Source organism: Megascapheus bottae, chromosome 1, assembly GCF_031878675.1.
Source record: "Megascapheus bottae isolate mThoBot1 chromosome 1, mThoBot2.hap1, whole genome shotgun sequence".
In the NCBI taxonomy this organism is placed as follows: Eukaryota; Metazoa; Chordata; class Mammalia; order Rodentia; family Geomyidae; genus Megascapheus; species Megascapheus bottae.
Window position 1 is genome coordinate 75002335 of NC_143509.1, and position 23187 is coordinate 75025521.

Sequence of the window (23187 nt, forward strand, 5' to 3'; positions counted from 1 at the left end):
GGAATTGAAACTTTTCAGTAACATGACTCAGCCATACTTTATTTACTCACCAAGACCTCTCTTCAATACTTTGCCAGCATTTTGGCTCTACTTCATTTAAAATCTCTGCTTCTCATTTCCAGTGCCATACTTAGTTCCATATATATTGAATCTTATGGTTAGTGTTGTTTTGATACAGCTATTGAAATGTTCATCCTTTTGTTGTACAGTTTTACTTCTGATATTGCTTAGCATCTAATCACTTAGGCAATAGCCTCCATTTTCTTAGTTCTTCTGGCATATGGATCAAAAGAAGTATATTCAAGCTTCAGATGTTTCATGATTGCTTGTAAGAGCTTGGGCAATATACTGGGTATTTTAAAGCATGAATCTCTCTCTCTCTCTCTCTCTCTCTCTCTCTCTCTCTCTCTCTCTCTCTCTCTCTCTCCTTCTCTCCTTCTCTCTCTCTCCTCTCTTACACACACACACACACACACACACACACACACACACACACACACACACACACACACACACACACCTTCCCCTCTGTGTGCCAGTCCTGGGGTTGAGCTCTGGTCCTGCGTGTTGTCTCTGAGCTTTTGTACTCAAGTCTGGCTTCTCTACCACTTGAGCCATAGCTCTACTTCTTGCTTCCTTCCTAGTTAATTGGAGATAAGAGTCTTATGGATCTCCCTTTTTGGGATGGCTTCAAACCACCATCCTCAGTGTTCAGCCTCATGAGTAGCTAGGATTATAGGAATGAGCCCACCATTATGGAAGTATTATTGATTAGAGATTAACTATGTAGAATGAATACTTATTCAATAAAAATCAGGACAAAATTCCAGTTGGAACACATAATTTACTTACCATTGATGGTGTTGCTTAAGAAAGATTAGTATTTGAAAACATTTCATGTAACTGAGATTTTTTAAGATTATGCTCTAACTGAAAAACTTGCCAAATACTTTTACATTTACCAATGTTATTTTCTAGTATTTCTTAGATAATATTAAAAAACTAGATTGTAACATTCAAGAACTATTTTTAATTTACCTTTAATAGATATTAGTACTTAACATTTACAACTTCATTTTAGCAAAATCTCCTCTATTAGAACTAGACTCAAATAGTCATGATTTAATAAGGTAACATTTGGTGGTTAAGTGGGATGTTTTATTTCCTAAGTACGTGTCAATTTAGAACAAAAAGCATTATCACATGGACATCATTTTTCCAAGGGAGATGATACTTATTTTGGAATGGTACATAATTTTCTATTTTTCATTATTCTTTTGATAACATTTATTACTTCTTTATTTCTTAGACTATAAATGAAAGGATTTAGTAAAGGGATGATTAAGGTATAAAAAATGGCTACAGGTATGTCTTTATCCCCTTCTTTAAATGAATTTGGTCGAATATACACGAATAGAAGTGAGCCATAGAACATTGAGACAGATAAGAAGTGGGATGCACAGGTGGATAAGGCCTTGCCTCTTCCCTCTTTGGATTTCATTGTGAATATAGTGAAAAGAATACAGATATAAGATATTAGGACAATAGTAATTGAAAAAACTTGAACAAATCCTGACAAAATAAGTATCATCAAATCATTGATATAGGGATCCACACAGGAGAGTCTGTATAAGGGAAGGACATCACAGAAGAAGTGGTTGATTTGATGTGACCCACAGAAAGTCAACCTAAACAATAATGCTACTTGAACAATGGAATGCAGGTGGCCAATTATGTAGGCTCCAGTGGTCATGAGAGCGCAGAGTTTCTTGGACATCATGGTGTGGTATTGCAGTGGTTTACAAATGGCCACGTACCTGTCATAGGCCATGGCTGCTAACAAGAAACAGTCTGTAGTTTCAGCAAGACAGAGGAAATAGAACTGAGCCATACATTCATAGAGAGATATCATTCTGTCCACCGAAAAGAAATTCTGTAGCATCTTGGGAGTAATGGCACAGGAGCAGCAAGCATCCATGAGGGCCAGGTTTCCCAGGAAGATGTACATAGGTGTGTGAAGACGGCGCTCCACGTAAATCAATGCCACCAGTCCCAGATTCCCTGCCATGGTGACCAGATAGATGGCGAGGAACAACACAAACAGGAGAACCTTCAGCTCCGGACGATCTGAGAATCCAGTGAGGATGAACTCAGTTGTTGAGGAGTAGTTATCCTCGGTCATCCTTTGCTCATCTGTTGAGTTAAAATTTAAGAGAGAACAGATTCTATTTAGGAGAATATATGTTTTCATTTACATGAAATAGTTTTTTTTTTTATAAGAGCTGCAAAGTTTCTTTTCCAAGCATCTACTGCCTTTTATAGAATACAACTCCCTGTACTTCCTGGACATTTCTTCTCTCACTATAATTATCAATGAACTCGAGATGTCTTGTTCCAATTCGCAGAGATATTCCAGAGTGAAACTGGACGCATGTATTTTCATGAGTTTGTAGAAAGATAAGAGACTCAACCTTCTCCAATCATTTCGCTGTCAGTTTTTAAAAAGATTTCAAGGACAAATTTAAGCCCAATTTTCTAGAAATATGTATTTTGTTTCTCTAGTATTTTTAGGAAATATAACAGTTTTCAATTCTTAATGTATGGTAATCTTATATATACATATTAATTAATATATTTATCAAAATTAATATGGTATCAACACATTAATTATAATAAAATATATTCCATTAGTTAATTCAATTAATCAAGTGATCTTAGATTATTTTTATTCATTGGCTTTTCATAAATACCAAGTTTGTCCATACCATAATTCACATTAGTTTTTCCCAAAGACCTTAATCACCCTTCTTCTGTATAGCATAGTTTGTAGACAGAACTACTTACTAAAGTTTTATCTAAATGTCCTAGATTATATCAACATTATTTTCTGAGTTGTAGAGGATGTTTCTTAAAACCTAGAATAGTTTACAGTTTCTTTTTATAGAATATGCAGTTTTGTTTTTACATGTCTTTGATCATTTCCTCATATCATTAATGTCTTTATTATAATTTTTAAGTAGTTGTGCAAAGGGGTTTCAATGCTACATGTCAGATTATGAGCACATGCATTTGTCTGGATGTCATACCTTCTATAATTCTCCCTAATATTTATCAATCCTCTACTCCTCTACATTTTCTTAGTCCTGTTTTTACATATATACCTTGAATATTATGATTGCATTTACTTACCCTTCCTCTCTCCTTTCATCTATCCCTCCCCTCTACTACAAATATAATTTAGTATGATTCTTAGACAGGGACTGTAAAATTCTAAACAGGGAGATGGTCACATAGTTTAGTGACAGAATACAGACACACACACATGCACAATGATAGCAAAAAACATGGTTTGGAGATTTAGGGAGAAGACAGAAATCATTCCAATCCTATTTTCCTCTTAATCGGAGATGGGTGACCTTGCTTTATTCAGCTAATATTCCTTAGTTTGAACTCACACATTTTAACTTATTATATTAGGGGAGATTTTAGGGAAAAATTCCAATACAATTATCTTAAGAAATTTAATAGCTTAAAAAAACCTATCTTTATTATTCTTTTCTCCTTTTATATTTCCTATAAAAACTATATCATCTGTATTATGCCCTAATAGTAAAAAAATAACATAAACAGGCTGACTTTTATTTTTAAGTTTTTAATTACTTAACCAAAGAGAGAAATGCATTTAAATTGTAATATATATATATATATATTTTTATGCCTGAGCCCTGTCCTTGGACTTTCTCAAGGCTAGAGCTCTACCACTTGAGCCACAGCACTACTCCTGGCTTTTTTTTCTGTGTATGTTGTACCTAGGAATCAAACCTGGATTTTCATGCATGCTAGGGAAGCACTCTACCACCAGGCCAAACTTCGGGCCCAAATTGTAATATAATTTTAAACTTACATTTTATTTTGCTTTAAAATGTTGTTCCATGTTATTAACTATGCGATTTGTTACTATATATTGACCTAATATTCAAATCCTACATATAAATTGTTTTAAAGGCAAAAAATTAAATACATAACCTACAATTAAGATAAGTCAGTAAAAAGGAGAGGTGGGAAGGTGGGTGAGGACGCTGAAAGGGGTTACAATGATCAAGATGCACTGCATTGATAAATGGATTTGGTGATGGCAATTCCTTTGTACAACTACTTAAAGATAACAAAAATATTTTTCAAAAAAGAATACAATTTTTTTTCTCTGTTGTAAAGAAGCCAAGAAGCTAAGTACATTCTGTGAGAGAATAGCCATTCAACTTTTAGTATGTTTTGACGTTCTGTGCTATGCACACCTCACATTTCTACTCCCTTAGTAAACAAGGTAGATGTAATCCTATCTCATGGAGCAGGAGACAGAGGCACAGACAGGTTAAGAAGATGCGCGCGGTTACACACCTAAGTTTACGAAGAATCATGTCGAGAACACCATCTGGTTGTCAGCACGTGGACTCTGCCAAATCATATCAATTCTATGATGAAAACAAACTTTATTTCCACCAAAAGAACAAAAGGAAGAAAGCAATACATTTTTGTTCTAAAAAGTTAAATACAGACCACAAATTTAACCAGCTTAATTAAAATTGCACATGCCTGAATTATTTAACATTCATTTTTGTGTGTGTGGGGGGACGGGTCATGGGGCCTGAGCTCTGTTAACATTTGTTTTTATATTTTACTTGCATAATTTGAAGTTTTATCAATGATTCAGAAAATCAGTTGAACAGTATTGTATCTCTTCATAGATGAGCTACGAAAGACTTAAGAGTTTAGAAGTATTGAAAAAAATTAAGTAATTTAAACAAGCACTTTTGGTCATAAATATTAAATACATTCCTTACCTAGATTTTTATGAGAAGACAACTTTGAGCATTCATTGTTTATGATGAAGTGTTAAATGTTTAATATATATTTGTGACTTGCAGTCTAATTGCACATGGGATTAAGGAAATGAAAGCCTCAGTGACTCATAGGTCAGTGTTAGTAATCACATGCCTTACATAGTAAAGTGTGCTGTCCAATCCTTAAGGGACTTGTCTGCCCTGACATCAGTCTATTGTGGTGAACACATGCGGACCTGAGTAATACGAACCACATGGAATTAAAGCTGTCCTGCGAGATAAGAAGAATGAAGCCAACTTTCACTAAAGTTGGTTGGAAAATCATTTGTTGATCTGTGTGCCACTGTTACTATTACTAATACTATCTTTTAGTCTACCTATCTAAAATAATTATGTATGTATGTATGTATGTAGGTATGTAGGTATGTATGTATCATCTAACTATCTTCCGATTGTGGTGATGCTGGGATTTGAATTCAGGGACAAGGGGGTATTCTCAACACTTCCACTTTCATTTTTTCTGGTGATTACTTGAAGGTGAGAGTGTCATGAGCTTTCCTGGCCTATAGCTTTGAACTTTGATCTTCAGATCTCATCCCCCTTAGAAGCTAGATTAAGGCTATCCTTAATATCTCAATTACACACATATCTCAATTACTATTATTGTTGTTGTTATTGTTGTTACTATTACAACTACAGCCTTTTTCATATGTCGTGCATAAAATATAAAATTTCCAGCAAAGAATCTCAAGATTATTTGAGTTTGACAGATCATCGACTAAGTGGAGTTAATAGATGTCATTTAAAATACTAATGTTTTAGGGGTTGTGTTAAGTTCAGTCAGGTTTCCTAACTCCATTATGTAAGTTCATTTTATTTCTATGTCCTAAAAATACTTAGTTAAAAATGTAGTTTATAGGGGCCGGGAGTTTGGCCTAGTGGTAGAGTGCTTACCTAGCATGCACGAAGACCTGGGTTCAATTCCTCGGTACCACATACATAGAAAAAAAGTCAGAAGTGGTGCTGAGGCTCAGGGCTAGAGTTCTAGCCTTGAGAAAGTCCAAGGACAATGCTCAGGCCCTGAGGTCAAACTCACGACTGGCCAAAAAAAATGTAGTTTATATTGTCTTCTTTACTCACTATTGGTATCTTTCTCCGGTATTTTATGATCACAGCAGACACCTGTAATCATTAATTGTATGTTGTCTTCAGAATGCTCATTAGTGGTTTTTTGTGTGCCAGTCCTGGGCCTTGAACTCAGGGCCTGAGCACTGTCCTTGGGCTTTCCCCAAGGCTAGAGCTCTATCACTTGAGCCGCAGCACCACTTTGGGTTTTTTTTCTATCTGGTACGAGGAATAGAACCTGGGTCTTTTTGCATGCTAGGTAAACACTCTACCACTAGGACAAACTCCCAGCCCTGAAAATGCCTGTAAGTTTTATGCATGCTATCAAACAATGTGCTAAAATAATTTATAAGAAAAACTAAATATGAAAAACTTGATGCTCATATGTTTGAAATTGAGTTTGTTTAAATATTAATTATCTGTGACAATTCAGAACTTTTGTCTTCTTAGGAAGATAAAATATCAACTAGGGGAAAATATTGCTGATGCATATTTCTCGTAATACAAAGAAACATTAGGAATCAATATGTACAAAGATTGACCAAAACATAGAGAGTTTAATTTTGTAAAAACAAAATATCTGAATAAATACCTAACAAAAGTATGTTGTTGGTTCGTACCTGAAAACCTAATTCAGATTGGGAGAGAAATATATGAGGGTCTACCTCCAATTACCCAGCAAAATTCTGCCTTGCAAGCAAGATTCAAAGGGCCATGAGCAAGATGGGACTCCATGGTAGAATATCTGTTGAGCAAATGTGAGAATGTGAGCTAAAATTAGTACTCAAAAAAGAGATTGTTTTTTTTATAATTGTATTTTATTGTCTGTCTGTGTGATGTTATAGTTACATTCATCTGATAGTGGGTACATTACTTCTTGAACATTGATACCCTCCCCATGATTTTCTCCCACTTTCTTTCCATCTGTTCCCTCACACTCATCTAGTTTTTTCCCTTCCCTTCCCTATTTCAAATAGACAAGTAAACATATATACAATATACCAGGTACCAAAATCAGTAACAACAGGAAATAGTAACAACAGGAAATAAACCATAAGGGAAAAAAAGAGAAAATAAATAACTTAACATAGTACATTAAAAACAACCACCACAGAGATAAGCCTCCTGTTTCCATATCCTGGAGTACATTTTGCTTAGCCTCATCCTATATGGCCATATGCACATAGCTTTTGTGATCTTCTGCTAGGAGAATACTAGATATGTACAGGTGAGGGAAACCATGGAGTCTATGTGTCTTTGGGTCTAGCTTACTTTATTCAATAGGATTTTCCCAAGGCTTTCCAGTTCCTTACAAATAGGGAAATGTAATTCTTTCTGATGGCAGCATAGATCTCGATCCAATCATCTACTGAGGGGCATGTGGGTTGCTTCCATATCTTAGTTATGATAAATAATACTTCAGTGAACATGGTTGTGCTGGTAGCTTTAGTATGTCCTTGTTTCTAGACATGTGGGTAAATGCCAGGGAGTCGAATTGCTGGGTCATTGGGGAGCTCTACGTTTGGTCTTCTGAGGAACCACTGTACTGCTTTCCAGAGTGGTTGAACAAGTTTACACTCCCACCAGCAGTGTAGTAGTGATGCCTTCTGGCCACATCCCTGCCAGAATCTGTTGTTATTAGATTTCTTGATCATGGCCATTCTAACTGGAGTGAGGTAGACACCCCAAACTGTTTTAATTTGCATCTCTTTTATGGCTAGAGATGTCTGTGTCTACTGGCCATTCTTACAGTATATTACAGATATGAAATGCACAAAGAAGACAAAATATATTGGCTTGCATGCTTAATCATGGATGAAAGAGCAGGAATATAGGAAACAAAAGAAACAATCAAATTTGGAGTACATGGAGCAGTTTGTTCAAAAAATTAAGACTGTAATATTTGGATACAACAGAAGACACTACATATTAAGGAGATCATAAGTAAATAATTGAAAAAATATATAATGGGAAAGATAAAGTTTTTTGTTCAGATTTTCAAAAGCCTTCTGTAGCAATTTACCCTCAATAATTTGGAGAATGACTGCTTCCTTTGAGAGGGCAGTGTCTGATGACTTCACTGTAAATGATACAAGCAGGAAAAAGGCAGGGCGTAACTTTACAGGGGAGAAACCAGCATGTAAATCTCAGTCAGGTTTTCAAGAATACCATCAACAGTTACCTATAATGATGATAGTATTTACTGTTGATGCAATGTGCTAACAATACCAATTTATTCTGTCATTTTCATCTCCGAGATGGAGAAGTGAAGTCTAATAATGAAGAAATATATCAGAGAAGTCTATCTGGGGATGTTCTAACAAAATGCCTAAGCTATATTCTTCAGAAGTTGCAAGAGCTTTGTAAAGAAGGAATGCTTGAGAAAGTGACACAACCAAGAGGAAACTGATGAGGTCTCATGATAGAATCTTGTAATAAAAGAGTATTAGGCATAAATCATGTAAATCTGAGTAAAGGAAGGATCTTCATTCACAAGAATGTATTAGCATTGGCTCTGCCGCCTGTTGGCGTCTCAAGCTGGTAATCCTAGCTAGTCAGGAGGCTTAGATCTGAGGATCATGGCTCAAAGCCTGGCACATAAGTCTGTGAGACTCGTATCTCCAATTAACCACCAGAAAACTACACGTGGCTCAAGTGGTAGAGCTCTAGCTTTGAGCTGAAGAGCTCAGGGAAGCAACCAGGCCCAGAGTTCAAGCCCTACAACCTACAAAAAAACAAAACAAAGCAACCCTCCTCCCAAGCATTGGATCATTAATTAAAATCAAAGATCTATAAGGTGTCAATAACTGTAGAAATGTGTATGTATGTGTATATATGTATGCATATGTCTTGTGGATTTTCTGTAAGTCTGAATGTTCTTTTTATTTAAAAAATTCACTTGAAGAAAAAAATAGAATGGTAAGACATATTTATTTATTTTGGATAAATGAGGTTTCCAAAACATTTGTGTTCTTTTTTTATAATTTTTATTGTAATTAATAAAAGGGTTACATGATATTTGCCAGATACAAGGTGCATTAATTCACATACATTGATACCTTTTCACATGTCTTGGTACCCATCACCCTCCCCCCACCCACCACCCACCCCCCGTCTTGGTTTTCCCCCCTTCCTTATCAAATTTCAAATAACCAAATACAAATAAATTCAATATATCAGATAACAAAGTGAGATACTGTAACAATATGAGATACCCAAAAGACAGCAAAGGAGATGAAAGATAACATAGTAGATTAAGGACAACAATCATTCATTATATGGCTTTTGTTTCAGTATCCTGGAGGTCTTTTCAATTAGCTTCATACTATATGGCCTTATATATCAAGGTTTTGCTCTATTGCAGATCTCTGCTAGTAGAGCCCAAGGTTTCTACTGGTTATGACAAATGAAGGAAACAATTGAGCCTAAGTTCCTTTTAGTCTGGCTTACTTCACTTAATATGAGTTTTTCTAAGTCTTTCCATTTCCTAACAAATGGGTCGATGTCGTTTTTTCTGACAGCAGCATAGAATTCCATTGTGTACAAATACCACATCTTGTTGATCCACTCATCAACTGAGGGACATCTAGGTTGGTTCCATATCTTTGCTATGGTGAATAATGCTGCAATGAACATTGTTGTGCTAGTGGATTTAGTATGCCCTAGATTTTGGATGGTTGGGTAAATGCCAAGTAGTGGAATTGCTGGGTCATAGGGGAGTTCTATGTTTAGCCTTTTGAGGCACTGCCACACTGCTTTCCATAGTGGTTGAACGAGTTTGCACTCCCACCAACAGTGTAGTAGTGATCCCTCCTGGCCACATCCCCTCCAGCATCTGTTATTATTCGTTTTCCTGATCCTGGCCATTCTAATTGGAGTGAGGTGGAATCTTAGAGTTGTTTTGATTTGCATTTCTTTTATGACCAGGGATGTTGAGCATTTCTTCATGTGTCTATAGGCCATTTTTGTTTCTTCTTCAGAGAAGACTCTCTTTAAGTCTTTGGCCCATTTTTTAATGGGATGGTTGTTACTTTTAGTTTTGGAGTGATTCAATTTTTTGAGTTGTTGATATATTTTAGATATGAGGCCTTTGTCCGTTGTTTGGTTGGTGAAGATCTTCTCCCACTCTGTAGGCTTCCTAATTAATTTTCTAGCTATGTCCTTTTGTATGTCCATACAAAAGCTCTGCAGTTTAATGCAGTCCCACTTATCCAGCCTTTCTCTGATTTGTTGTGATTCTTGGTCCTTATTAAGAAAGTTTCGACCTGTGCCAAGGAGGCCTAGTGTATCTTCTATTCCTTCTTGTAAAGTTTTCAGTGTGTCAGCTTTTACCTCCAGGTCTTTGATCCATTTGGAGTTAATTCTAGTGCAGGGTGACAAAGAAGGATCCAACTTTAGTTTTCTGCAGGTGCTTAACCAGTTCTGCCAGCACAACTTGTTGAAGAGGCTGTCTTTCTTCCATTCTATTTTTTTGGCTCCCTTGTCAAAGATTAGGTGGCCATAGGTCTGTGGTTTAATATCTGGGTCCTCAGTTCTATTCCATTGATCTTCAGGCCTGTTCCTGTGCCAGTACCAAGCTGTTTTGATAATTATAGCCCTGTAATAGAGTTTAAAGTTTGGAATTGAAATTCCTCCATCGCTGTTCTTTCTGCTAAGAAGTGTTTTTGCTATACTGGGTCTTTTATTATTCCATATGAAATTTTGGATTGCCTCTCTATTTCTTTAAAGAATGCCATTGGGATATTGATGGGTATTGCGTTGAATTTGTAGATAGCCCTTGGTAAGATTGTAATTTTCACAATGTTGATTCTTCCAATCCAGGAGCATGGGAGGGTTTTCCATTTCCTTGTGTTCTATGCTCCTACAGTACACGTGAGCCGAACTTCCAATCCTGTATTTTTACTAGTTGTTTTAAAGCACAGGTTTCTCTAACCACTTGTGTGTAAGTCTGAGTGGAGAGCCTCCTACTTTAGGCTTGCCTTCATGACAAGACCACAGCTTCTTTTTGTAGAAATACACATTTTTCTGTTTGGGGTGGCTTAGAGTCATGATCCTCTAGCTCTTAGTCTCTCTAGTTGTAAGGACTTCTTCCATGAGCTCCTTGTAATTAGCTGTAGGTAGCAATTCTTTCCAGAAGAAAGCTAGATAGCCATTAGGAATCCCCATTGTTTTTTTCACCTCCAGATTGAACATTCAATTCAATGTTGTTCCTTATTAAAGTAAGGGCAGTCAAAGGAATTGAAGATCTTAGTAAAAAGTGATTGCCTGATAAACCCAAGCCTCTGTTAATTCCACACTTAGCCTCGACCCAAAATGAAATAAAAACTATGGAATATTCACACAAAAAGCCATCATCATCTGCATTAGATTTTCATTCATAAGAAGTCAAGTTATTTTCCTTATGGAAGCATTTGGTAAATTCTGCCTAAGCAAGTTATCAAATGAAGCATGGTCCATTGAAGAAATGATGCTAGGAGTTTCTTGTGATAAGTGTGACTGTGCTCCACGTATTATTGTCCCAATTATGTTATACCATACCTGCTATTTGCATAATTATTTGTTTTGAATCTAATTGAATCTTTAGAAAACTATACATTTTCCAGAGTCTTTTATTAGGCAGCTAAACATAATATGAAAAACAAATCAGAGAGGCCATTTAAAGTTCCACTGGAAAAATTTGTACCTGCAATACATATTAGATGATGTTAATATTCTTGATAATAACAATAATGCTACCATGATTATGTATGGAAATGCCTTGGCCTTTGAAATAGTTGTTGAAATAGTTATTCCTGAATTCTCAAAAGATTATGTGGTTTTCATTCCAATGGTTATGTGGAAATTGGCTGTGAGAGATTTCACATCCAATCACTGTAAACGTCAGAGATGGTGTGACAATTTTAATAATTACTTCTTTCAAAATAAAACAGCCTCTCATTTTGTAGTGTCAAGATGCATATTCAGTTGGAGCATATAATTCAGTTACAATGCATAATGTTGTTTAATATCAGATTAATACTTGAAAATTTCCAATGTGCCTGAGGCTTTAAGATTATGCTTTCAATATTGAGAAATTTGTTACCTACATTTGTATGTACACAAATTTCATGTACATACTAGCTTATATACATGAACCCTGGATTTGAAGAATCTTTCAAAAATTTTGTGTCTGAAAAAATTCCTTACTTTACTACAGACATATTTTAGTACACACAATTTTCAAGTATAGTAGAAGAAAATGTCTTCTTTAGGAACGAATTAGCATCAAAAGTCATAATGTTTAAATAAGTTAGTATTTGATTACAATTTAATACAGTTTCTCTGAGTATGTCACTTTAGGCAACAACATTTTCAAGCTGAAATCACTTCTCCATGGATATTTTCAGAATGTGAAAATTCTTCTATTGTTCATTATTCTTTTAATAACATTTATTACTTCTTTATTTCTAAGACTATAAATGAAAGGATTTAACAGAGGGATTATTAGAGTATAAAATACGGCACCAGCTTTGTCTTTAGCCCCTTCATTAACTGAATGTGGCTGAATATATACAAAGAGCAGAGAGCCATAAAACATGGACACAGAGAGGAAGTGGGATGAACAGGTAGATAAGGCTTTGCTTCTCCCCCTCTTGGATTTCATTGTGAATATAGTAAAAAGAATATAGAAATATGATACTACGAGTACTGTAATAGTAATGATTTGAATTAACCCAGCCAATATAAGTCTAATCAAATCATTAATAGAAGGATCTACACAGGACAGGGTGTATAAGGGAAGAATGTCACAAAAAAAGTGATTGATTTGATTCGACCCACAAAAAGTTAACCTAAATAACAAACCTACGTGAACAATGGAATGCAGGTGTCCAATTACGTAGATTCCTGTGGTCATCTGAATGCAGAGTTTCTTGGACATCCTGCTGTGGTACTGCAGTGGACTGCAAATGGCCACATAGCGGTCATAGGCCATCGCTGCCAGGAGAAAGCACTCTGCAGTTTCAGCGAGACAGAGGAAATAGAACTGTGCCATGCATTCATAGAGAGATATTGTTCGGTCTGCAGAGAAGAAGTTCTGTAACATTTTGGGGGTAATGGCAGAAGAGCAGCAGGAATCCATGAACGCCAGGTTTCCCAGGAAGATGTACATAGGTGTGTGAAGACGGCACTCCACATAAATCAGTGCCACCAACCCGAGATTCCCCGCCATGGTGATCAGATAGATGGCGAGGAACACCACAAACAGGGGAACCTTCAGCTCCGGACGATCTGAGAATCCAGTGAGGATGAACTCAGTTGTTGAGGAGTAGTTATTCTCAGTCATCCTTTGTTCACCTTTGAGATAAGATTTAAGAGAGGTAAGATTCTATTTAAGGACACAATTTTCCTTCAGTTAAAATTATTATTATGTCGGTAGTATGGTCTAGTGGTAGAGTTCTTACCTATCATGCACAGAGCCCTGGGTTCTATTCAGAGGCACCACATACACAGAAAAAGCTGGAAGTGGTGCTGTGGCTCGAGTGGTAGAAGGCTAGCCTGAGCAAAAAGAGCTCAAGGACAGTGTCCAGGCCTGGAGTCAAGGCCCAGGACTGGCAATGCATATATCTCTATATATGCATCCATATGTATATATATACACACATGTCATATATATACACATATGTATATATATACATATATACACATACATATTATACACACACACACACACACACACACACACACACACACACACACATATAGGTATCAACTCAAGTATCCCTTGCCTTCCAGATAATATAGCCCTTTGTACTCCTTAGTCTTTTCTTCTCTCATTCCAGTTACCTATAAACTCTAGCTGTCACTGCTAAAATTCTCAAATATATTCCAGGATGAATGCATAAAGTAGAAATGTTGTATTCTTCTACTTTTGTAGAAATATAAGAGGCTCACTTGCCGCAAATTATTTCATTGTCAGTTTTTTAAAAATTCAGTGTAATGTAAGCTTGTTTTCCAGAGGGGCTGCAGTTATACACATAAGGTATTGAGGACATTTCTTGTTGGACATTGTTACCACCTACCACATTTTTTTCCTACTTAAAAAAAGATTTTTTTAGGAAAAATTCAAGTTCAGTTTTCTAGAAATATGTATCTTCTTTTTCTAGAGGACTACTTTTGTATGTTCTACAAAGAAGGCAGCATTTTGAGGATGTATGCTAAACACTTGTTAAGTTAAACTATTAGTACAAATTAAATTATATATGCTAAACTCAATATGTTAGTGATCTATTCATTATAATCAAAGGTATTTGGTTAATGAAATCAAGTGAAATAGTCAAGTGACCTTAGATTCTTACTGGCCACTGACTTCTTCGCAATAGCACTATTTCTCTGAACTCTAGGATATGGAAACAAGAGGTTAATCTTGTGTGATTTTTGTTCTTAATATACTATGTTATTTTTCTTCTCTTTTTTTGCCCTTGTAATTAATGTCATATTTTTACTGTATCTGACTTTGTTACCTGGTATTTTGTATATAGATTTGTTTATTTGAAATAGGAAAGGAAATGGGGGAAACAAAATGATTGTGAGAGGTGAGGGGAGGGTAATGGAGACAAAAACATGAAAAGTGGTATCAATGTGTGAGAAGTAATGCACCTATTACTTGATGAAGATAACTGTAACCCCTCTACACATTACCCTGACAATAAACACAATAAATAAAATAAAAGAGAAAAATAACATAATTTCTCCCAACCCCCTACCTACCCATTAAGTTTTCTGATATCTTCCTTAAATATGCATATATACCTTGAATACCATTAGTGCATTTCCCCAGCTTTCCTTTCTCCTTTCAGCTACTCCTTTCCCTTGACCTACCCCACTAATACCTGGTGTTTGTTTTAACATGCTTCTGAGACAAGAACTGTTAAATACTAAAAGTGGAGAAGATCAAACGCTCAGTGACAGAATACTTATATAACAAGCACAATACCAGAAAACACATACACACAATAATAATGATGATGATGATGATGATGATGATGATGATGATGATATAATAGTAAACATGCTTTGGGGAGAAGACAGAAATCATTCCCACCCTATATTCCTCTATTGATTGGAATTAACCTTTTTATTTTCAGCTAATATTCTTAGAAACATGGTTTAAATTGTCCATTTTAACTGGTAATATTGGAAATTAAGGAATAAATTCAATACAACCACCTCAAGACATTTATAGTATTTTTTTACTTGATTATTCTCTGCTTCTTTTGTATTTCCTATAAACTTTGAGTAGGATAATCTTCCTTATGTCTTTTTTTTTTTTGCCAGTCCTGGGCTTAAGCTCAGGGCCTGAGCACTGTCCTTGGATTTTTCTCAAGGCTAGAGCTCTACCACTTGAGCCTCAGCACCACTTCCGGCTTTTTCTAAGTATGTGGTACCAAGGAATCGAACCCGGGCTTTCTTGCATGCTAGGCAAGCACTCTACCACTAGGCCAAACTCCCGACCCCCATCTTCCTTATGTCTAAAAGTAAAATGAGCCATTTAAACACTAATAGAACCTGGTTGACTTTTATTTTTGAGTTTTTAATGCTTGATAAAAAGAGAAAAGCATTTAAACCCTAGTAGAAATTTTATTTTACATTTTACTTTTAAATATTGTTTCATGTGTTGTTATATGTTGATTTAGCAATCTGATCACATAAATGCTTTGGTTAAAATGAACTACATTTCCATTCTCAAAAGGAAGAAAGTAATACATTCTTGCACTAAAATGTTAAATATAAATAACAAATTTTACCAGCTACATGCCTGAATTGTTTAACATTCATTCTTATATTTTACTTGTATAATTTTTAAATTTTATCAAAGATTCAGAAAAATCACATAAAGTGTATTATTGCACGTTAGTGCTTTAGAAGAGCTAGCAGAAAAGAAAGGGTTGTAAGTAATATCGAACAATTACAAAGAAGTATACACTTTTGGCTGCTAATATTAAAGTATATTCCTTACCTAGATTTCATGAGAAGACAATTTTGAGCTTTCATTGTTTGCTCTATGCTGAAGTGTTAAGTGTTTAATATGTACTTATAACATGCAATCTAATGCACTTGGGGTTACAAAGATGAAAATTTCAGTGTTAGTCAGTGTTAGTAATCAGGTCCCTTACATGGGAAAGTGTGCCCTCACATCCTTAAGGGACTTGCCTGCCCTGACGTCGGTGTATTTCGGTGAACACTTGCGGTCCTGAATTAAAGCTGTCCTGTGAGACAAGAAGAGTGAAACCAATACATTTTATTAAAGTCGGCTGGAAGATCATCTTGTTGCTCTTTCTGCCATTGCTAGTATTGCTACTAATATCTATTATTTATATGTCTGTTTATTACCTATCTACCTTATGCTTTTTTTTTTTGCGTCAGGCTAGCATTCTACACCTCCACTTCCTTATTTATTTATTTATTTATTTATTTATGGGTAGCTAATTGCAGATAAGAGTTTCATAAACTTTCCTGTTCCGGTTATTTTTGAACTTTAGTTCTCATATCCAATCTTAGAAGGTAGGATAAGGCTACTACCACACAGGAGTCCTTAAGAAAGTGTCAGAGCTAAGAGGAACCTGACAAGATATAATGAGGCCTTGGGGAGGGAATCCTGTAGTAAAGGAATATTAGAAATAGACTAGCGAAATTTGAATAAAGCATGGATTCCATACATACTAGTATGTATGACTCATTAATTAAAATCAAAGATCTATAAGGTGTCAGTAATTGTGGAAATGTGTATGTGTGTGTACATATGAATACATATATCTTGTGGATTTTCTGTAATTCGGAATGTTCTTTTAATTCAAAATTTGCTTGAAGAAAAAGAAATAATGGTAGGATACATATTTATTGATTTTGGAATGAATGGGGTTTCCAGAACCTTTGTTTCCTTAGCTCCTATAGTACATGTGAGCCAAACTTCTAGCCCTATAGTTTTACTGGTTGTAATAAGGCAGAGGTCTCTCTCTACACACTTGTGTTTAAGTCTGAGTGGACATTCACCTACTTTAGACTTTCCTTTGTGTCAAGATCACAGGTGCAAGCTTCCTTTTGTGGAAATATGGTTTCACATTTTTCTGTTCTGGGTGGCTTAGTGCCATGATCCTCTAGTTCTTAGTCTCTCTAGTAGCAAAAATTTCTGTCATGAGCCTCTGGTGATTAGCTGTAGCTAGCTCTTTCCACAAGGAAGCCAGATAGCCATTGGGAATGCCTATTGTTTTTCTCACCTCCAGATTTAACATTCAATTCAATGTTGTTCCTTATTAAAGCAAGGGTAGTCAAAGGAATTGAAGATGTATATTAGTCGAAAATTGGTTACCTGATAAAAGGCTCTGTTTACTCCATGTTTAGGTTTGGCAGAAAATTAAATAAAACATTAAGAAAGAGAACATTAATATATGAATGCATCATTATATGCATTAGATCTTCATTAATAAGGAATCAAGTCATTTTTCTGATGGAAACATTTGATAAATACTGCCTGAGTTATCAAATTTATCATGGTCTATTGAAGAAGTGATGATAGGGGTTCTTGGTATACACATGGCTGCATTCTAGTATTGTCCCAATACTATACCCGTTATTTGAAAAACTATTTGTTTTGTATCTAATCAAGAGGAGTCTTCAGGAAAGTATACATTATCCCAAATATTTTATTAGGCAACTGAGCAAAAAACAAATCATTAGATGAAAAACGAATCATTAAAAATTTGTACAGGCAATACATATTAGTTGAATCAATAACTTGGCAATGATATCATAAGAATGTATGGAAACATCTTTTCTCTTTCAAATATTTATTGAAATAATTTTTGACAAAATGTCATGAAATCATCAACTGTATGACAGCTCTTATATTGTTTAAAAAGAAATTGTTCAACCACTCTTGAAAGCAATATGGCGATTCTCAAAAGACTAAACATTGAGCTTCCCTATGATACAGCAATCCCACTCCTGGGCATTTACCCACATGTCCAGTAACAAGGGCAAACTAAAGCTATTAGCACAATGATGTTCATTGCAGCATTATAGCTAAGACATGGAGCAACTCAGAAGCCCCTCAGTAGATTAATGGAACAAGAAGAGATGGTAATTATACACAATGAAATTCTATTCTGCCATCAAAAGAATGACATTGCCCCATTCGTAAGGAAATGGAAAAGAGTTGGAAAAAATCATATTAAGTGAAGTAAGCCAGACCCAAAGGAACATAGATGGTTTCCCTCCTTTGTACTAATTAGTACACATCTAGGATTCTTAATAGCTCAAAAGTTGTGTACATAAAGTCATACAGGATGAGACTAAATGAAATGAGCTCTAGGATATGGAAGCAAGATTGTTGTTCTTAATGTCTATGTGAAGTCATTTCTTTTTTCTTTTTTCACCTTATTGTTAATCTCATTTGATTATTGTATCTAACTTTGTTACCTGGTATATTGAATATACATTTATTTGGTTATTTGAAATAGGGAAAGGAAGGGGGAAACAAGATGACTGAGAGGGGATGGGGAAGGGAAAGGGGGACAAAGACATAAGAAGGAGTTTCAAGGTTTGAGAAGTAATGCACACATTACCTGATGAAGTATTCTGACAATAAAATACAATTAAAAATGAACATGAATTAATTACATTATGTTCTTGTTTTTTTTAAAATTTTGAAATAGTTTTGAATACCAGGCAAAATGTAATTAAACGATGTTTCTCTTGAATTTCTGTCCTGTGTCTTTTGTGCTTCAACATGTTACTATGCTTTTACAAGATAATTTTTATTTTGATGTTTAGGAATATGGCTTTGAGCTCTATCTGTAATCTCAGTTGCAAAATTACAAAGCAAATTATAAGTAGGATGGTAGAAATGATAAAAATACATAAAATTTTGATAGTGTTACTAAGTTACACTGTTAAATTTAAATCAATGTATGAAGATTACATGATAAAGGAACAAATATAAGAAATAGGTGAGAGACAAGAATGCAACAATTAGTATTTATAAGTCATAAATATAACACTTTTGCAAAGCAAGCATAAATGGTAAGAAGATCCCTTGATTATTTGATGAAGAAGGAAGATTCATTCTAGTCATTTTGAGTGTGTGTGTGTGTGTGTGTGTGTGTGGTTTTCTCATTTTTGTCTTCGTTTGAATGATGTGTTTTACTTCAGGTGGATTTTCATTCTATATGAAAATTGGCTGTGAGAGATTTCACGTCCAATCACTATAACTTTTTGAGATGGTGAGATAACTTTTAATAGACACTTCTTTTAAAACTACTCCTCCCCCATTTTGTGAAGACAAGAAGCAAATCCAGTGGAAGCATTCAATTCTGTTACCATGCATATTGTTGCTTAACAGTAGATTAATATTGAAAATTTCTAAAGTGCCTGAGACTTCAAGATTATGCTTCAACGTTGAGAAATTTGTCAGTTATCCTCATATATATATGTATATACACACACAAATTTATATATTCAAGCTTATACAAAACTTGAATTTGATGAATATTTCAAAAATTTTGGGCCGGGAGTTTGGCCTAGTGGTTAAAGTGCTTGCCTAGCATGCATGAAGACCCGGGTTCGATTCCTCGGTACCACATACATAGAAAAAAGCCGGAAGTGGTGCTGAGGCTCAAGTGGTAGAGCTCTAGCCTTGAGAAAGTCCAAGGACAGTGCTCAGGCCCTGAGCTCAAGCCCAGGACTGACAAAAAAAATTAAAAAAAATTTTTGACTATGAAATTATCTTTTACTTTATGGCAGGTATGTTTTAATATCCACAATTTTCAAGTATACTATAGCAAAATCCCTTCTTTAAGAACTAATTAGTCTCAAAGGTTGGGCTGGGAGCATAACACAGTGGTAGAGTGCTTGCCTAGCATGCATGAAGCTCTGGGTTTGATTCCTTGGTAACCACATACACAAGAGAAGCTGGAAGAGGCACTGAGGCTCAAGTGTTAGAGTGCTAGCCTTAAGAAAGCCCAAGGACAGTGTCCAGGCTATAAGTTCAAGCCTCAAGACTGCCCCCAAACCAAACCAAACCAAAATGAACTAGTTAGCCTCAAAGGTCATCATGTTTTAAAACATTAGTATTTGATTACAAGTTTTCTATTTGCTTTGTCTATGTCACATTAGGCACCAGTATTTTCAAATTAAAATAGGTTTTCCAAGGGTGATGATACTTATTTCAGAATATCAAAAATCTTTTATTGTTCATTATTCTTTTTATAACATTTATCACTTCTTTATTTCTAAGACTATAAATGAAAGGATTTAACAGAGGGATTATTAGAGTATAAAACACGGCACCAGCTTTGTCTTTAGCCCCTTCATTACCTGAATGTGGCTGAACATACACAAAGAGCAGAGAGCCATAAAACATGGACACAGAGAGGAAGTGGGATGAACAGGTAGATAAGGCTTTGCTTCTCCCCACCTTGGATTTCATTTTGAGTATAGTGAAAAGAATATAGAAGTATGATACAACAAGTACTGTGATAGTAATGATTTGAATTAACCCTGCCCAAAGAAGTCTAATCAAATTATTAAGGTAAGGATCTACACAGGAAAGTCTATATAAGGGAAGATTATCACAAAAGAAGTGATTGATTTGATTCGACCCACAGAAAGTTAACTGAAGCAACAATCCTACTTGAATGATCGAATGCAGATTCGCAATTATGTAGGTTCCTGTGGTCATGAATATGCAGAGTTTCGTGGACATCTTGCTGTGGTACTGCAGTGGACTGCAAATGGCCACATAGCGGTCATAGGCCATCGCTGCCAGGAGAAAGCAGTCTGCAGTTTCAGCCAAGCAAAGAAAATAAAATTGCGCCAAACATTCATAGAGGGAAATTCTACTGTCTGCGGAAAAGAAGTTCTCCAACATCTTTGGAGTGATGGCACAGGAGCAGCAGGAATCCATGAGCGCCAGGTTTCCCAGGAAGATGTACATAGGTGTGTGAAGACGGCCCTCCACGTAAATCAATGCCACCAACCCGAGATTCCCCACCATGGTGACCAGATAGATGGTGAGGAACACCACAAATAGGAGAACCTTCAGCTCCGGACGATCTGTGAATCCTGTGAGGATGAACTCAGTTGTTGAGGAGTAGTTATTCTCAGTCATCTTTGTTCATCTTTGAGATAAGATTCAAGAGATGTAAGATTTTATTGAAGATCATATACTTTTCCTTCATTTAAATATATTTTATAACAGCTTGACATTTTCTTTTTTTAAAGTATCTCCTGCCTTTTATAGAATATAGGTTTCTGTACTTCCTGGACTTTTCTTCTCTCGTTGTAATTTCCCACAAACTCTAGCTATCAATGTTAAAATTCACGAAGATATTTCAGGGTGAATGCTCAAAGTAGAAATGTATTCTTATGCATTTATAGAAGGATAGGAGGCTCTCTCTTCTCAAATTCTTTCACTGAAAATATTTACAGGACAAATTTAAGTTCCGTTTTCTAGAAGTCTGTATCTTGTTTTGTGAAGGACTACTTCTATGTATTCTGCAAATGAGGGAGTATTTTTAGGATGTGTGCTAAATACTTGTTAACATAAACTATTAATATATATTAAACTATGCATACTAAAATTAATATATTAGTAATCAATATAATCAATGGTAAATAAAATCACCAAGTGAACTAGATTAGTACCAGTCACTAAATTCCTCTCAATGATATGATTTCTCCCAACCTCTAACACACCAGCTAAATTTTCCCAGTTCCACTTTTACACCTATACCTTGGATAATAAGGCTCTGTTTTCCCACCCTTCCTTCCTTCTTTTGTCTGCTCTGTCTGCTCTCTTCCTTTAACCTACCCTCCTAATAACCTGATGTTTGTTTTTCGTAATTCTGAGGTAGAAACTGTAAAATACTAAGGGGGAAGATGATCCTGTAACTCAGTGTTAGAATGTTTATGTAGTAAGCACAATGCCCCCCCCCACACGCACGCGCACATGCACACACACACAGCAGTAAACATGCTTTGGGAAGAAGACAGAAATCATTCCAGTCTTATGTTCCTCTATTGATCTGAAGGAATGCTCTTTGTTTACCCATCTATTATTCCTTGGGCACATGTTTCAAGCAGCACATTTTAACTAGTAATATTGGGAGGGAATTTAAGAAAAAAATTTAATACAATCATCTTTAGAAATTTTATAGTTTTAAAAAACAAAATTTGATTATTCTCTGCTTATTTTCTATTTCCTATGAAAATTATATAAGGTAACTTTCATTATGCCTAAAATTTAAAAAAACTAATGAAGCAGGCTGATTTTTATTTTTGACTTTTTAATTCTTGGAAAAGAGAATTTTAAGTTTATATTTTGTTTCATTTTAAAACATTGTTTCATATTTTTAACCAGGTGATCTATTGCTATATATTTACTTTCTAATCTGATCCCATAAATTCTATGGTTACAATGAATTAAATTTCTATAAACAAAAGATCAAAGGGTAAAAAATAAAACAGAAATTTAACCAGCTAAGTTAAAATTACTTTCAACGCACATGCCTGAAGTATTTAACATTTATTTTTATATTGTACTTGTATAATTTAAAATTTTATGTATGATTCAGAAAATTGGATGAACTAGTATTGTACCTATTTTTAGAATTATATGCTACTCAATTCTGAGAAGAATTAGGAAGAAATGAAAGGTAATAATTTAGGAATATTGAAAAAATGGCAAATAATGAAAGGATATTGAAGGATAATCCTTACCTCAGTGTCATGTGAAGAAAGTTTGCTCTATGAAGATAGTGTCAGAAGTTTCATATGTATATGTAACTTGCAGTCTCGTGCACTTGGGTTTACAGAAATGAAAGTCTCAGTGAAGGGTAGGTCCTTGTTGACCCCTTACATGGCATAGTGTCTCCTCAAATCCTTAAGGGAATTGCCTGCTCCATTGCCTGCATCAGGGTATTTCTGTGGGGACATGCAGCCCTGAGTAACACGAACCACATGGAATTAAAGCTGCCCTGTGAGACAAGAAGAGGGAAGCCAATAATTTTCACTATAGTCTGTTTGAAGATCATCATGTTGATTTGTGTTCAACTGCTACAACTTCCTGTGGTCAGTCTGTCTGTCTGTCTGTCTGTCTGTCTCTGTCTGTCTGTCTGTCTGTCTGTCTCTGTCTGTCTGCCTGTCTCTATCTATCTATCTATCTATCTATCTATCTATCTATCTA

The 23187-nt window shown here is 35.4% G+C and overlaps 3 protein-coding genes across 3 annotated transcripts; all 3 read right to left on the minus strand.

Annotated features, from left to right (window-relative positions):
- Window positions 1-1234: 1234 nt before the first annotated feature.
- On the minus strand, window positions 1235-2182 carry LOC150069458 (olfactory receptor 5K3-like). The gene has a single exon (XM_090332682.1). The coding sequence runs from the start codon at window positions 2180-2182 to the stop codon at window positions 1235-1237; it is 948 nt and encodes a 315-aa protein (XP_090188808.1).
- Window positions 2183-12348: 10166 nt separating this feature from the next.
- LOC150069459 (olfactory receptor 5K3-like) lies at window positions 12349-13290 on the minus strand. The gene has a single exon (XM_090331057.1). It carries the CDS (start codon window positions 13288-13290, stop codon window positions 12349-12351), a length of 942 nt encoding a protein of 313 aa, XP_090187183.1.
- A 6879-nt stretch (window positions 13291-20169) lies between these two features.
- Window positions 20170-21111, minus strand: LOC150069460 (olfactory receptor 5K1-like). Its single transcript, XM_090331059.1, has one exon. It carries the CDS (start codon window positions 21109-21111, stop codon window positions 20170-20172), a length of 942 nt encoding a protein of 313 aa, XP_090187185.1.
- Between the last annotated feature and the right edge of the window lie 2076 nt (window positions 21112-23187).

Excerpts from the sequence above, each read along its gene's own strand:
- LOC150069458 (XM_090332682.1), bottom strand. The coding sequence starts at position 2,182 with ATGACCGAGGATAACTACTCCTCAACAACTGAGTTCATCCTCACTGGA.
- LOC150069459 (XM_090331057.1), bottom strand. The coding sequence starts at position 13,290 with ATGACTGAGAATAACTACTCCTCAACAACTGAGTTCATCCTCACTGGA.
- LOC150069460 (XM_090331059.1), bottom strand. The coding sequence starts at position 21,111 with ATGACTGAGAATAACTACTCCTCAACAACTGAGTTCATCCTCACAGGA.